Consider the following 13432-nt stretch of genomic DNA (forward strand, 5'->3'; position numbering starts at 1 on the left):
TCAAATGAACAATTTTTATCAATATGGAGAAGATGGATTGTTTATATTCAAAATAAGCATAGAATGGTGGAATATAAGTTAGGTTTTTAGATAAAAAAATTTTTTTTTATACATATATATATATTTCACCTACTTATGTAGAATAACATTTTGTGGAGTTAGGGATATTAATACAAGGTTACTTTTAGTTGAATAGTATCCTGGGATTAGGTTTGGGAAGTCCGGGTGGGGGGTGGGGGGGGTTCAATTGTGATGTATTTGTGATGTGTTTTTTTTTTATGTTGAAAACAATAAAAAATTCTTTGAAAAAAATGAAAAAAAAAAAAAAATTTCCAAGAAAAGATACCCTGATAAATGTAAGTTGTGGGAATTTAGCACTTCATATATTTTCATGGTAATTATAGGAATGTGGCATTCATTTTTGAAATGGGGTATTTCATTCAATGAATTTTGTCCTATTTTGTTCCTCTATGGCTTGAGGCTTGAATACAGTAAACAATACATCCACAGCCTTAAAAAAAGGGGTAAATGGACATTTAGCTTGAAATTGTTATATTGCATTATTTATGCCAAGAGATGGGATCTTGCCATTGCTGTCATCAGTGCTTTTTTTGTAAAAAAAAAAAAAAAAAAAAAAAGGTGCTGAAACTTACACACGTCATACAACCAACCCGCCTTGCCTATCCTACAAGGTTTACCTTTGTAGATGGAAAAAAAATCCCTTCAATTTTTAGTGTATCTAAAAGACTAGGATTTTGTTCAAGGTAAGTTAATACTATTAATGTTACCTTGCACTGTGTGGTTTTAAATTACAAGAAGGCATTTTATTAATCTTTTGGGACATTTACCACTAGCATACCCATTTAGTTTAATGAGTGGAAATGTCAGCTTTCTATGTGGAATGAAATTGGCCCAATAAAACAAAATTTGGTTGCTTGTAAAAGATTGAATTATTTTTAAGAAGTTGTCAAACATGGTGGAAAACTTTGCATTTGGAGTTTAATATGGATATTGACTTGAAACAAATTAAAGTTGAAACTTTGTCAGTGAACAGATTACTTTTAATTTATCTTTTAAGTTAAACCCAATTTAATAAATAGATCTGATTAAACCTCATACTGTAGGTTTACCTTTACATCTGACCAATACATAATTAATATATATTATTAATAATAATACCCCCAAATCACAAGACATTGGCTTTATTCTTATTCTTCCCCTCTGCAGTTTGAATATAAAGTAGAAAAGACTAAAAAGAGGTTTTCGTAGACATCCCAGCCTTTGAGCTTCCACATCACATGGTCCAACCCAGCCAATCAAGTCACAATCTGGCTGTGGTGGTCTGGCGCCTCATGGCTCTTCCTAGAGGAGGCAGACAGCGCCAGAGGGGACCCCACTCGTACCGTACCGCTAGCTGGGCATTTTCAAAAGCAAACGTGGATAGGAAGGATAACAATAGGAAAAGAACGCAACTCTGGAAAATCCATTGAAAAAAGGTGCCAGAACTTCATTCCGGTGCGTTCTATGACAAAAAAAGCCCTGGCTGTCATCATTTGATGAGCTGTAGACCAGTTATCGGGTTTTTCTTTATTTGCTTTTATACTAAACAGAAACATTCATATTGGCCTTTCTTGATTTTTTTTAGTGACCTTCAATACAATCATGGTGTTCTCTGCAACAACATAGGTGTTAGGAGTGGGAGGCATGGGATTTTGGTGATTCTACAACTTCCTCTATGATTAATGACAATTGGTGTTGGGGGAGAGAGGGTAGAAACTTAGCCCTAAACCCCTTGATGTGTAGGTTGTCATATGTCTGTATTTTTTCCCTGTTCCTATTTAACATCTACAGATCACCACTATGTAGTTTGCCCAAAATAAGAAAGTTGAATATCATCCATACTGTGTGCTGATAATATCCTTCTTTACATCTCCACCTATGTTGCCAAACAGTGCTATAAATATTCTTTTGCTATGTCTGAAGGCTGTGGGAAGAGCAGGCTCAGATTTAACCTCAATTTTGGCAAGATGGAGCAGCTATGAATTTTGTAGTCCTGCCTCCCCTCAGAAGCTGAGGCTTACCATATTTGGCTATGAATGGAGTAGCATTCTCTTAGATAGAAGACAACCTATACTTCGTTTCCTGTTTATTTGAGAACTTAAATCACTTTTTATTTAGCCTCTTTTGAATACTCAGCATGCACTAGGAAAATACATTAGGTAGTCTCTTTAAGTATGTATAACTGAAATTTCTAGAAGAAAATGTCCTTCACTAAAGTTTGACCTTAAAACCATGTGATCTGGTCAGGTTAATCAGATCTCCTAAAGCAGATGTCAGTGAATCTACCTATTACAAATAAACTGGGGAAAAACTGTGTGATATAAATGAATTAATGTTGGTTACATGAGCAGATTTTCTGTTTAAATTAATAATAATGAGCAATATGAAATGAAAGCTGGAGAAAAAAATATTTTTCAGCTATTAAACATAGCTCTTTTAACATCTTGTCTTAATAAACTATATTGGTTTCAGGGTTTCTGCAGTATATATCAAAGAGATTTATTTCTTTTATAAAATGAATAGAGTAGGTCAGAAATTGTTGTTAAAAGCTTGACAATAGAAGGGACAAAACTAATATATTATTTCTGTGTTTGTGTGAGATGGAATGTCAGAAAATATATATTATCAGATATAGTTTACAGTGAATTAACCTGACAGCTTCTGAGCACTGTAGTGGCTAAGGAACAATCTTCAATTCGATATAGTACAGTATACTATCTTTGGTTAACAGAAAATTAATAGTAGAAAACATGTTAATTTTAGTTGGAAATGATTATTTTAAAAAAACACTGATAATTGAAATTTTTCTCACCTAATTTAACTATTAATCATTGCTCATTAAAAGAAAAAAGAAAAACAAGAGCAGAGTCTCAAATTCGCTACTGTGTATAATAAACTGAGATCCTGGAAAGTTTAAAATTCCAGTGCTTAAAGGCTGAATTACAATATCAAAAAGTAATATAGGCTTTCAGATGAATGTGCTTCTAAGAGGATTGAAAAAAATAGTTATGCTTTTACTGGAATTTGGAATTTGGAATTTGGTAGGTGTCATTTACAATGAAAATAACAGAAAACTCCATAACAAATTATTTTACATAAACATTCTTTGGTATTATTTTTAAAGCTCTGCTAGTAAGCATATTATTGATGAAAGCATGATTTCTAAAGTGTATAAATATAATAGTAGTACATGGATATATAAGTTTTCTATTGCTTCGTTGTCCATTTGTAATAATATTAACAAGTATTATCTTTAATATTTTATGCTTTTTAATGATTTTCTTCCCTGGCTCGCAATATATGTTGTTTGCTAAAACAGTTATATGAAAATATTAATTGCATTTGGATATTAAAACCCAAATGGTATGCAGTTTTCAAAATTGAATTGTTAATATTTTTTCCAAAATTATTACCCTAATGGGATTTTGGACCTACAAACCATTGCTTTTTATATTTTAATACTTTCCAGTCATTTTTTAAAGAAGCATAGTTTGACAATATTCGGCCTACTCCTTTAAATTTAAATTACTTTTTAAATAGTTCCCTATGCAGAAAAAAAATTCTTATGCAATGTTTTATAATGTTTTGAAATCTAGTAGTAACTGAGGCACGATGGCTATTACATATATTTTGTTTTATCTGATAGTACTGTTTATGTCAATTCAAATAAATTTAATGTACAACTATGTACAAATAAGTTTCCTTGAAATCAATACTTCTTCTCTTGACTATTTTATGTAATTGTTTTTCAAAACAGAGGTTTTTGACTAGAAATTCCATGGCTCATGACTTTGGAAAAAAATAAGTCAGACAAATGACCTTTTTAAAAAAAAGCTTTTTAATTACACATAGTTGCTACCCAAATAAATAAAAAATGGTTATCTTTGCTCTCATAAGAGTGACTATCTCATACACAGATACACAAAATCAGGAATATGTGATTAGGAAGAATAGACGGAGCTATGCTAGGAAAAACAGTTCAGTTGTATAATTCAGAGTACAATACTCACTCAAGTCTACCTGTAAATCCTCCAAGGACCAGCCTAGGATACCAAAGTTACATATGGTATGCTTTATTTTATAGGTTTATAGTAACAGAAACTTGCAATTCTGAATTTTCTATGCCCACTTACTTTTTTCCATCTTCTGAGAACTAGAGATAATCTTGACTAGGATGCTTACTCCAGTTACAGTTCTTCCTGGGACTAAGATTTCCTTTCTTTCCTACCAAAAATATACAGTAACATATATCTTTACATCTTCTTTTTTAAAGTTTCCCATTACAAAGGTAGTAGTAGTAGTAGTAGTAGTAGTAGTAGTAGTAGTAGTAGTAATAATAATAATAATAATAATAATAATAATAATAATAATAATAATAATAATAATAATAATAAAAAGTTGGAAGGAACCTTGGAGGTCCTCACGTCCAACCCCCTGCTCAGGCAGGTAACCCTATACCATTTCGGACAAATGGGTGTCCAGTTTCTTCTTAAAAACTTCCAGCGTTGGAGCATTCACCGCTTCTGGAGGCAGGTTGTTCCACTGGCTAATTGTTCTAACTGTCAGAAAGTTTCTCCTTAGTTCTAGGTTGCTTCTCTCTTTGGTTAGTTTCCATCCATTGCTTCTTGTCCTGCCTTCAGGCGCTTTGGAAAATAGCTTGACTCCCTCTTCTTTGTGGCAGCCCCTGAGATATTGGAACACTGCTACCATGTCCCCCCTCGTCCTTCTCTTCATTAAACTAGACATACCCAATTCCAGCAACTGTTCCTTATATGTTTTAGCCTCCAGTCCCCTAATCATCTTTGTTGCTCTTCTCTGTACTCTTTCTAGAGTCTCAATATCTTTTTTACATCGTGATGACCAAAACTGGATGCAGTATTCCAAGTGTGGCCTTACCAAGGCATTATTTTGTAAGAATTTTTTGTAATTTGATATTTTGTAAGAATTTTCTTAAATTCATATTTTAATTCAAGACTTTTAATATTCATGTTTTTAAATATACAGTTTCTTGCATGCATTTATAAATTTAAAAGCTAAGAAAAAATTCAGGAAAAAAATATGAAAGACAAACTTATTTTAGTTGTGTATATGGTTGTGTACATGTGGCCAAAACCAGTGCTGGTTTTGGAAAGCTTTTTCTGCATTGTCTATTATTGTTATCTCAATTTACTATTGTTTATTTTATACCCAATATAATTATCTCATTTATTCTTAAAAGAATGTAAAGTAAAATGTAAAGACTTTTTCTGTTGCTTCTTTATTTGAGCACTCGCTGCTGCACATTATAAATCCATGATTGTAAAGTTAGTGATATTTTACCATTTTAGATGTTATATTTTTCTTTATTCACAAGGTACAACATTAATAACAATAGATAATAGAATTAAAACTGCCATATTGTAAAGCTCTACAGATGACCAACCTTGTTCTAAGCTGCTGAACTATAATTGAAAACTGTAAAACAAATATGTGTTTAAAAAAAAGACTAAAGTATTAAGCATCTAAAACATGTTTAATAATTTCATATGACTTAATTAGTCCATTCAGCCATGAATAACTGAATTTGATGTAATGTCTAAATTCATAAAATTAAATAAAGTGAAATTGGTTCCTTGATTTCCTGACAAATTAAGCTATATTATTTCTTTTAACAGTTAATTAAGTACTCTGTCCTATTAAACAGGTTCCCCCCACTACAAACAACCTATCTTGCTTTAAGATTAATGCAAATTCACATTTGTGAATAATAAGAATAATTATCCAAAAATAGTAAATATTTCCACATTTCATGTTGAGATAAATCTACTCAACATCAGACTGTCTAAAAAGTCACTTGCTGATTGATATAATAATTTCTAATTCTGAAATCCCTTACAGTCTCTTATAAAACTAAATATTACAATTAATTTAAGCAAAATAAATAATTTCATAATATGCTGCTTTTATTTTCTAAGTAACCTTATGAATGTGTGCCACAACCTATTTCATAGTGGAAGACAATCACTTCTCTATACCTCAATATACTATTTTTTTTAAACAGGGAACAACATATAAGCTTAGTATTAGTAGTTTAGTATTCTTTTTCAAGTATATTATGTAAGGTTCTGTCAAATTTTGTGGCTATAGCTATTCTTCCCCCAATTGCTTAGAATTTGAACTAACATTTTCAGTTTATTACCATGAACCTGAACCATAAATATATTAAAATCATTGTGAAAAATAACAGAGCAGAATATTATCTGGGAGTAATTTACTTCTGGATTAATAACATACATGAAAAAATTGTAAGCATGGGGATACATATTCCATATTTGTTATTTTAAATATTAATCTCACAGAATTATAATTAATCTGTACCACATACATGAAACATAAACATAATGAATGAACTACTAGGCTTCCAATTTCTACATGTGTTTGTTTTTGTAGGTCTTATACAACATCTCCATTGTTATGGCAATCTTGACTATTTTTGTATAGGTCAGATAAACCGATTCCTGTTTAATTTTTAATGAGAATTTGTCATGTTATTGTTCACATTTTTTCACAATGTTCTGATAATACTGTCCTGTTGGCATTCCAAAGAATCATGTCCCCAGTTTTATCAAATATCCTTATGTCATACTTTCCAACCCGTTATCTCCTTTGTTGATTCATTCTGGCTTCTGTTTTCACTATGGTCTGGTTTCTATGATTTTAAAGCCTCACTGTATATTCCCTTTAAAAGTTTCTATTCTTTCTCCATAACATACTAGAATGGCTACTGTGAACAGATCATTTTTGCTCTAACTAAAGCAAGAACATATTATAATGTCATTCTAATATCATATCCAAAATTGAAAATATTTGGTGGGCATATATAAATATGACATTATCTGTAGTGGAATATTTAATTCCATGTGCTGTTACATAGTTTGTAAGTGTGGAAGAATAAAAATTAGAATTTATCTGCTCAAGGAAGAACAAAGTCCACCCTTCACAATGATAACTTTTAAGACTACTAATAGGTAGTACGCCATTTCAATTGTGCTAGATATATTTTAATAAAAATGTGATGTGTTTTTTTTTAAAAACTGTACATTAAAATAACCTGATTCCCTGGGAAAATAATAATAGATTTTTTTACAGGAAAATCCCTAATTCCCATTTACCTTAAACCAAAGAATTTGAGCAAAATGTAATACAAACTTCAGAAACTTTACATTATTCCTACTAGTGTGAAAAATGTTGATAATAAAAATAACTTTGTATTCTTTGAAAGCTATTATAGTACAAATTGGACCAATTGGACTCATTTTCAGTGTATCAAATTATGTGATATTGTCTATAACACATAATGCTAGATGAATATTATGTATGCCTATATTTTAAAATTAATACTGAATTCAAATAATTGTTTATAATAAAGCCATCTTGTTTACAAAACATTTTTTAAAGAAATCATTTTCAATAATTTAAATAAATACCATATTTTCCCTAAAGACATTTGCTCTATATATTTTGCTGAGAACATTTAGCATGCACAGAAATCTTACAGATCTTTCATTTATTTTGCTTGCTTAAAGTCTAAAATTCCCCTTAATGAAACTTTGTTAAGTTATTGAAGAGCTGAAATGTTTTGATAGGTATATTTCATATTGTTAGATCAGAATAAAACTTGGGATATTATATACAGATAACAGTGCTATCTGATTATAGTGGTTTAGAACAGTATAAGTGATATGCCTAATATGACTTTAATGTGACGTGAACATAGCCATACTAATTTTATGGCTGTAAAGCTTTAAGTAGTACATGGTTCAATAAAAGTGTCATGAAGATTAATTTTTAGTGGAATTATGTCACTTCATATAATAAATTATCTTCTAGAGATGTGTCTGTGTTAGAATAATGATGACAGCATTCCAGGTGAAAAATTAAACTTGGTATAATTTTCTTTTCTATTCCAAAAGCAGATATGATATCAAAGATGATTACACCTTGCGCATTAAAAAGGCTATGAGCTCAGATGAAGGAACATATACATGCATAGCTGAAAACAGAGTTGGAAAAGTTGAGACATCTGCAACTCTTATAGTTCGAGGTGAGTACTGAACTATTAAAAACACTACATATAACATATTCGGACACATTGTTTGGTGACTGAAGATTATCTCTTAGAATACAGGATACATGATACAGTTGTATTTAAATAACCAACCCTGCTTGTTGCTTATTTTGATCACTGATAGTAGCTGTCAAGGATATCATGCAGAAAAGCTTTTTTGACTTTGATACACTTCCCAATGATTAAAAAGAGATTTTGATGTTGTTACATTTATTATAGCAAGAGAAAGGTCTTAATACTCATGAAACCTTTTTTGTTATTTAATCCCAAAAGACAATAAAAAAGGGCTTTATATTTTTATAAGCATTGTATAATGCTTATGCCTTGGAAATCTTATCAATGTTCTTCAATAAGAACATTGAAGAAAATATTCACAATTTCACATTTAAAGAAACAGTAGAAAATACGGCTGAAATCATATATCTCCTTATCCAAATGAAGTTCAGTACTGTCATGAAAAAATTAAGGATAGAAATATGAAAAATAGTTTATAGTTTTCTTCCTTACAGCTGACCATGCAGCAACAGATGACTATAAAGCAGCAGTTATCAAGAAGTATGAGTTTTATTTTTCACAGTAAATTTAATACATGAGACCAGTAGAATATATAAAGAATCAAGAGAGAATTAAATGTATGTATGAGGAAGGAGGAAAATGTGCGAAGATGAGACTGCTATACTATACATATATCATCATCATCATCATCACTTTAGCCATTGTCTATCCACTGTAGAGTGAAGGCCTCTTCCGCATGTTTCCAATCTATACGGTCCTGAACTTTCTTTTGCCAATTGGGCCCTTAATACTTACTGATGTCATCGATCCATCTTCTTTTAGGTCTCTTTCTTGAATGCTTTTTATCAAGTGGATCTAGACTGTTTTGGTCCATCTGCCATAGTTCGTCTTGCTACGTGACCAGCCCATTTCCATTTCAATTATTTTACTCTCAATGATATTGTATACTTTCGTTTGTTCTCTAATCCATCTACAGGTCTTTCTATCTTGTTTTGTGATGCCAAGCATGTATCTTTCAATGGCTCTTTGTGCCACTCGTAGCTTTTGTATCAATTGTGAGGTTAGTGTCCATGTTTCACTGGCCTATTTTAGAGCAGGTAGCACACACTGATTGAAAACTTTTCGGGCATAGGGGGAGGTTGTTCTTGAAAATTATGGTTAGCTTGCCTAATGCCTGCCAACCACATTTAACGTGCCATTCAATTTCCTTTATGTATTGCCTTCCATTGAGATCCATTGACCAAGGTATATGTAGTGGTCTACTATGGCTAGTTCTTCTCCTGATACATTTTTTTCTTTCTTTGGTGAGTTTATTAAAGATAACGTGGCTCTTTTTCAGATTTATTTTTAAGCTAAATGATTCTCCTGAAGCTTTTGTCTTTGTCTTTGTAGCTCTTTTGGGTCTTGGGAGAAGAGGACATTATCATCTGCAAATCTTAAATGATTTAAATAGGTGCCATTGATTTTTATTCCATCTTTTGTCCAGTCTAGTTTACGAAATACTTCAAGGCAGGCTAAGAAAAGGATAGGTAATATTGTATCACCTTGTCATACACCTTGTTCCATGTTGATTTCCACTTTAAGATCATTAAAGCAAATTATCACCATTGTTTTTTCATATATTGGTTGTAGTACATTTATGTAACCAGTGTCTATGCCTTAGTTGAGCAATGCATTAATTATTGCTTCCTGGAATACTGAATCAAACGCTTTTTCATAGTCAATGAAAGCCATGCACAGAGTCATGGTGTACTTATTGTGCCTTTCAATGACTTGCTGAACAACCTGGATGTGATCCGTTATGCTATAGCCACTTCTGAACCCTGCTTGCTCCTTTGGCTGTTCATCATTTAATGTTCTCAGTATTCTTTTTGCTATTATCTCAGTGAAAACTTTGTAGATGACTGAAAGAAGGCTTATTGGGCAATAGTTCTTTAAATCATCTCGGTTCCCTTTCTTGTGTATAAGCATTTTCCCATACATTGGGTATTTTTCCCCCTCTGAGGCATGTTTAGTATAGTTTTGCTAGTATCTTGTGTAAACTGTGACCACCAGCTTTCAGCATTTCAACCATAATTCAGTCATTACCTGTATGTATGTATGTATGTATGTGTGTGTGTATATATGTGTGTATGCACGCGCGCGCGCACACACACACACACACACACACACACACACACACACACACACACACACACACATATATATATATATATATATATATATATATATAGTAAAAATAAAAGAAAGTGAACACCAGGAAGAATTAAAAAACTATAAAAGTTTTAATAAATTAGAGTCCAAGCTTTCACCGGCCACTGCCGGCATCATCAGGGATCTATGCAGGTTAATGGGAGCGCTTATTTATGGTCAAACTACTTTTGCACCCGACCCATGGATGCTGTCATGGGATTCCGTCGGCCAATTGGCGTTCTGACACTGCATAGATCCCTGATGATGCCGGCAGTGGCCGGTGAAAGCTTGGACTCTAATTTATTAAAACTTTTATAGTTTTTTAATTCTTCCTGGTGTTCACTTTCTTTTATTTTTACTATGGATGTACCCAGGAATCATTCGTCTGTTTTTAAGATACATATACACACAGATTAGGTATGGGAATGTAGATATTTTTTGATGTAGAAGAGGAAGTAGAGAATATCAAGGTATATACATAAGGGAGGGCCAATAGACAGTATATTGTATAAATGATTGAATTGGTTGCCATTTTCTTCTAAATACTTGTTTTTTATGATGTGTGACTTTTGAAAATTCCTAAGTACAGTAACTTTTTTCTGGAAAAAAATTAACAAAATATCTGTTGTGCTTGGTCTATGGATCCTGATTTGTGGTCCACCATGCATAAAACAAGGTGGATTTACAATTTATGTGTATGAAAGACAAAGAACGTTTATTGTGTAAGAGATACTGAGGAACAAAAGACTTATGTAGATTTCATTATATATTTTCACTATAGAATACCCTATAAATCATATAAATATTAATAATACATCTTGCATTCAGATCAGATTCTTTTTAGAGAATATGTTAGTCTGCTGAAATTCTATTCATTCTTCTTTTGGTGTGTATTTTTCTCATTGTCAGCTGTGAACTTCATTGATAATGAATGCAGCTGGAGGTCATTTTATAAATGGGTATACACACACACAAACATAAAAATAGAGGTATAAATAATAATGGATTTCACATAGACACTATTTCACTTTTTAGCAGCATGTGCTAAAGATTCACTAGAACTGCAAAAATTGCTTCATAAGTGGTTTTTCTCATTCATCCCCATTATATCATATGAGTTTATATGGTCTGCTTTATTAGAATATGGGTCAAGCGATCTGAAATGCCAGCTTCTCGCTATATTATTTAATGCATAATATGGTTTAGTTTAATTGATGAGATTTTATGCTTTATTTTTACAATTAATAGTTTCCTATGCTAAACACTTATATAATAATGAATTATCTCATACACTTCATGCAATCTTAAGAACAGGCCTTCACAATAGTCCTTTAAGAGATAGATGTATTCTGTTAAATTTGCTGAAGCTTAATTTCAACAAATTAAATTTGAAAATATTTATAGTGCATATTCATCACAGTGGAAGTGGTATATACACATTTGAAACAATAAAAGTAAAATAGAAAAGTCAAACCATGTATGTTTGAAGTCAGCTTTTGGGAATGATAAAAATAAAAGTCACTTAGTAAAAGATTTTTTTTCCTTTTTAACTATTATAGTTCATACAATATCTACCTACAAATTGTATAAGAAACCTGTCTACTTACAGAAAAAATAAAGCTATATATTATAGTTCCATAATATTCTCAGTGGTAAGATAAATGATTTTTAATTGAGGTAAAAGATAGATATAAAATAAATTTCCCATAAATTATTTTTGTGTAAAATAACTATAAAATGATTATTGTTTATTCAAACATCATCAACATTGATAAGGTACTGATTTATCTCTCTTAGTAAAGATACCTACAGTATATTTTAGTACTTGTTGGTTTTCTAACCTAATTACTGGTCAATCTAACTCTCTGAAAGGTAGTTATGTTGTACAGTTCACTCTGAAATAAAAGCAAAAATAATAAGGTAGAATTTATATAAATAATTCTAAATTATTTTAAGTCTAATCCAAATAAGACATAGTGATTAATTCTTAAGTAACACTATTCCTTAAATCAAAGATTACAAATCATGGTAATTGAAATAAAAATGATTGCAGGTTTTTTTAGTGTGCTTTCCTTTTTATATATATTTTATTTAAAGTAAAAGAATTACTGGTATAGGAATATAATTGTGAAAAATCTTTTGGCAGTGTCCAAATTTTCTGAACATAAAAGTTTTTGTTTTTGTTTTTTGGCAAGCAATTAAATAATGAAGTTGAAATCCAAATTCAGATCCTTCTTCTTTCTCATAATTCACCAGACATTGTTAGTAAAAGTAATTTAGAAGATTTGTTTCATGTTCCAAATGGAATTTATCTTAAAAATCAAAACTTAAGAAATTTCCAGTGTTGAATTGCTCAGTTTTAAAATCCTTTTTTACTTTGTATGGTGCCTTCCTTAACAATTACAGAGCTTTATTGTTTTTGAATTGTAGTAATATTAAATCATGCCTTTTATCATTGAAACTGCCAGATTATGAATATTTCTTTTGAACTTAGGCTAGTTTACTTCATAGAAAGCATGCACTGCATAAAACTTTATTAGAAATTCAATAATTTTATTAATATATCAGATAACATTAATCTCTAAAGTATTTGAGCATCTTTGAGTTGTTTATGTCTTCTTCCATGAACTATTTGAATTATACAAGCTTAATTATACAAGCTCTGAGTTACTTCAAATAAAACCATGCCGTGCATAACTTTTGCCAGACAATTCTGTTATGAAAAATAGTGACTTTAACAACTGAAGTGTTATTAGATGTACACAAACTCAGTTGTGCTTGGCAATAGTATACTTTGTATTATATTATTTTTTTCAAACTCCTTTGACATAGAAAGATACTAGAGAATATTATTCTTCCAATATAAAATTTTATTGTTTTTATCATAAAAAAAAAGAAATACATCACAGATATTACACAATGTTATATCCCATCCCCCCACCCACCCCGGACTTCCCAAACCAAACCTAGGCTAATATTCAAATACAAGTAAACAAATATTAATATCTCTAACTCCAAACTCTAAACTTAAACAATCCATCTCCTCCGTATTAATAA

The 13432-nt window shown here is 31.0% G+C and overlaps 1 protein-coding gene across 1 annotated transcript in view; it reads left to right on the forward strand.

Annotated features, from left to right (window-relative positions):
- The window catches only part of ROBO2 (roundabout guidance receptor 2), a 327405-nt gene that overhangs the window by 205314 nt on the left and 108659 nt on the right, over positions 1-13432 (forward strand). Inside the window, exon 6 of the mRNA XM_029285756.1 lies at positions 8016-8143. Within this exon, the coding sequence (XP_029141589.1) occupies positions 8016-8143 (128 nt within the window). The remainder of the gene's footprint in view (positions 1-8015; positions 8144-13432) is intronic.

This window comes from Protobothrops mucrosquamatus, unplaced genomic scaffold (assembly GCF_001527695.2).
Source record: "Protobothrops mucrosquamatus isolate PMUCROS unplaced genomic scaffold, P.Mucros_1.0 scaffold_185, whole genome shotgun sequence".
In the NCBI taxonomy this organism is placed as follows: domain Eukaryota; kingdom Metazoa; phylum Chordata; class Lepidosauria; order Squamata; family Viperidae; genus Protobothrops; species Protobothrops mucrosquamatus.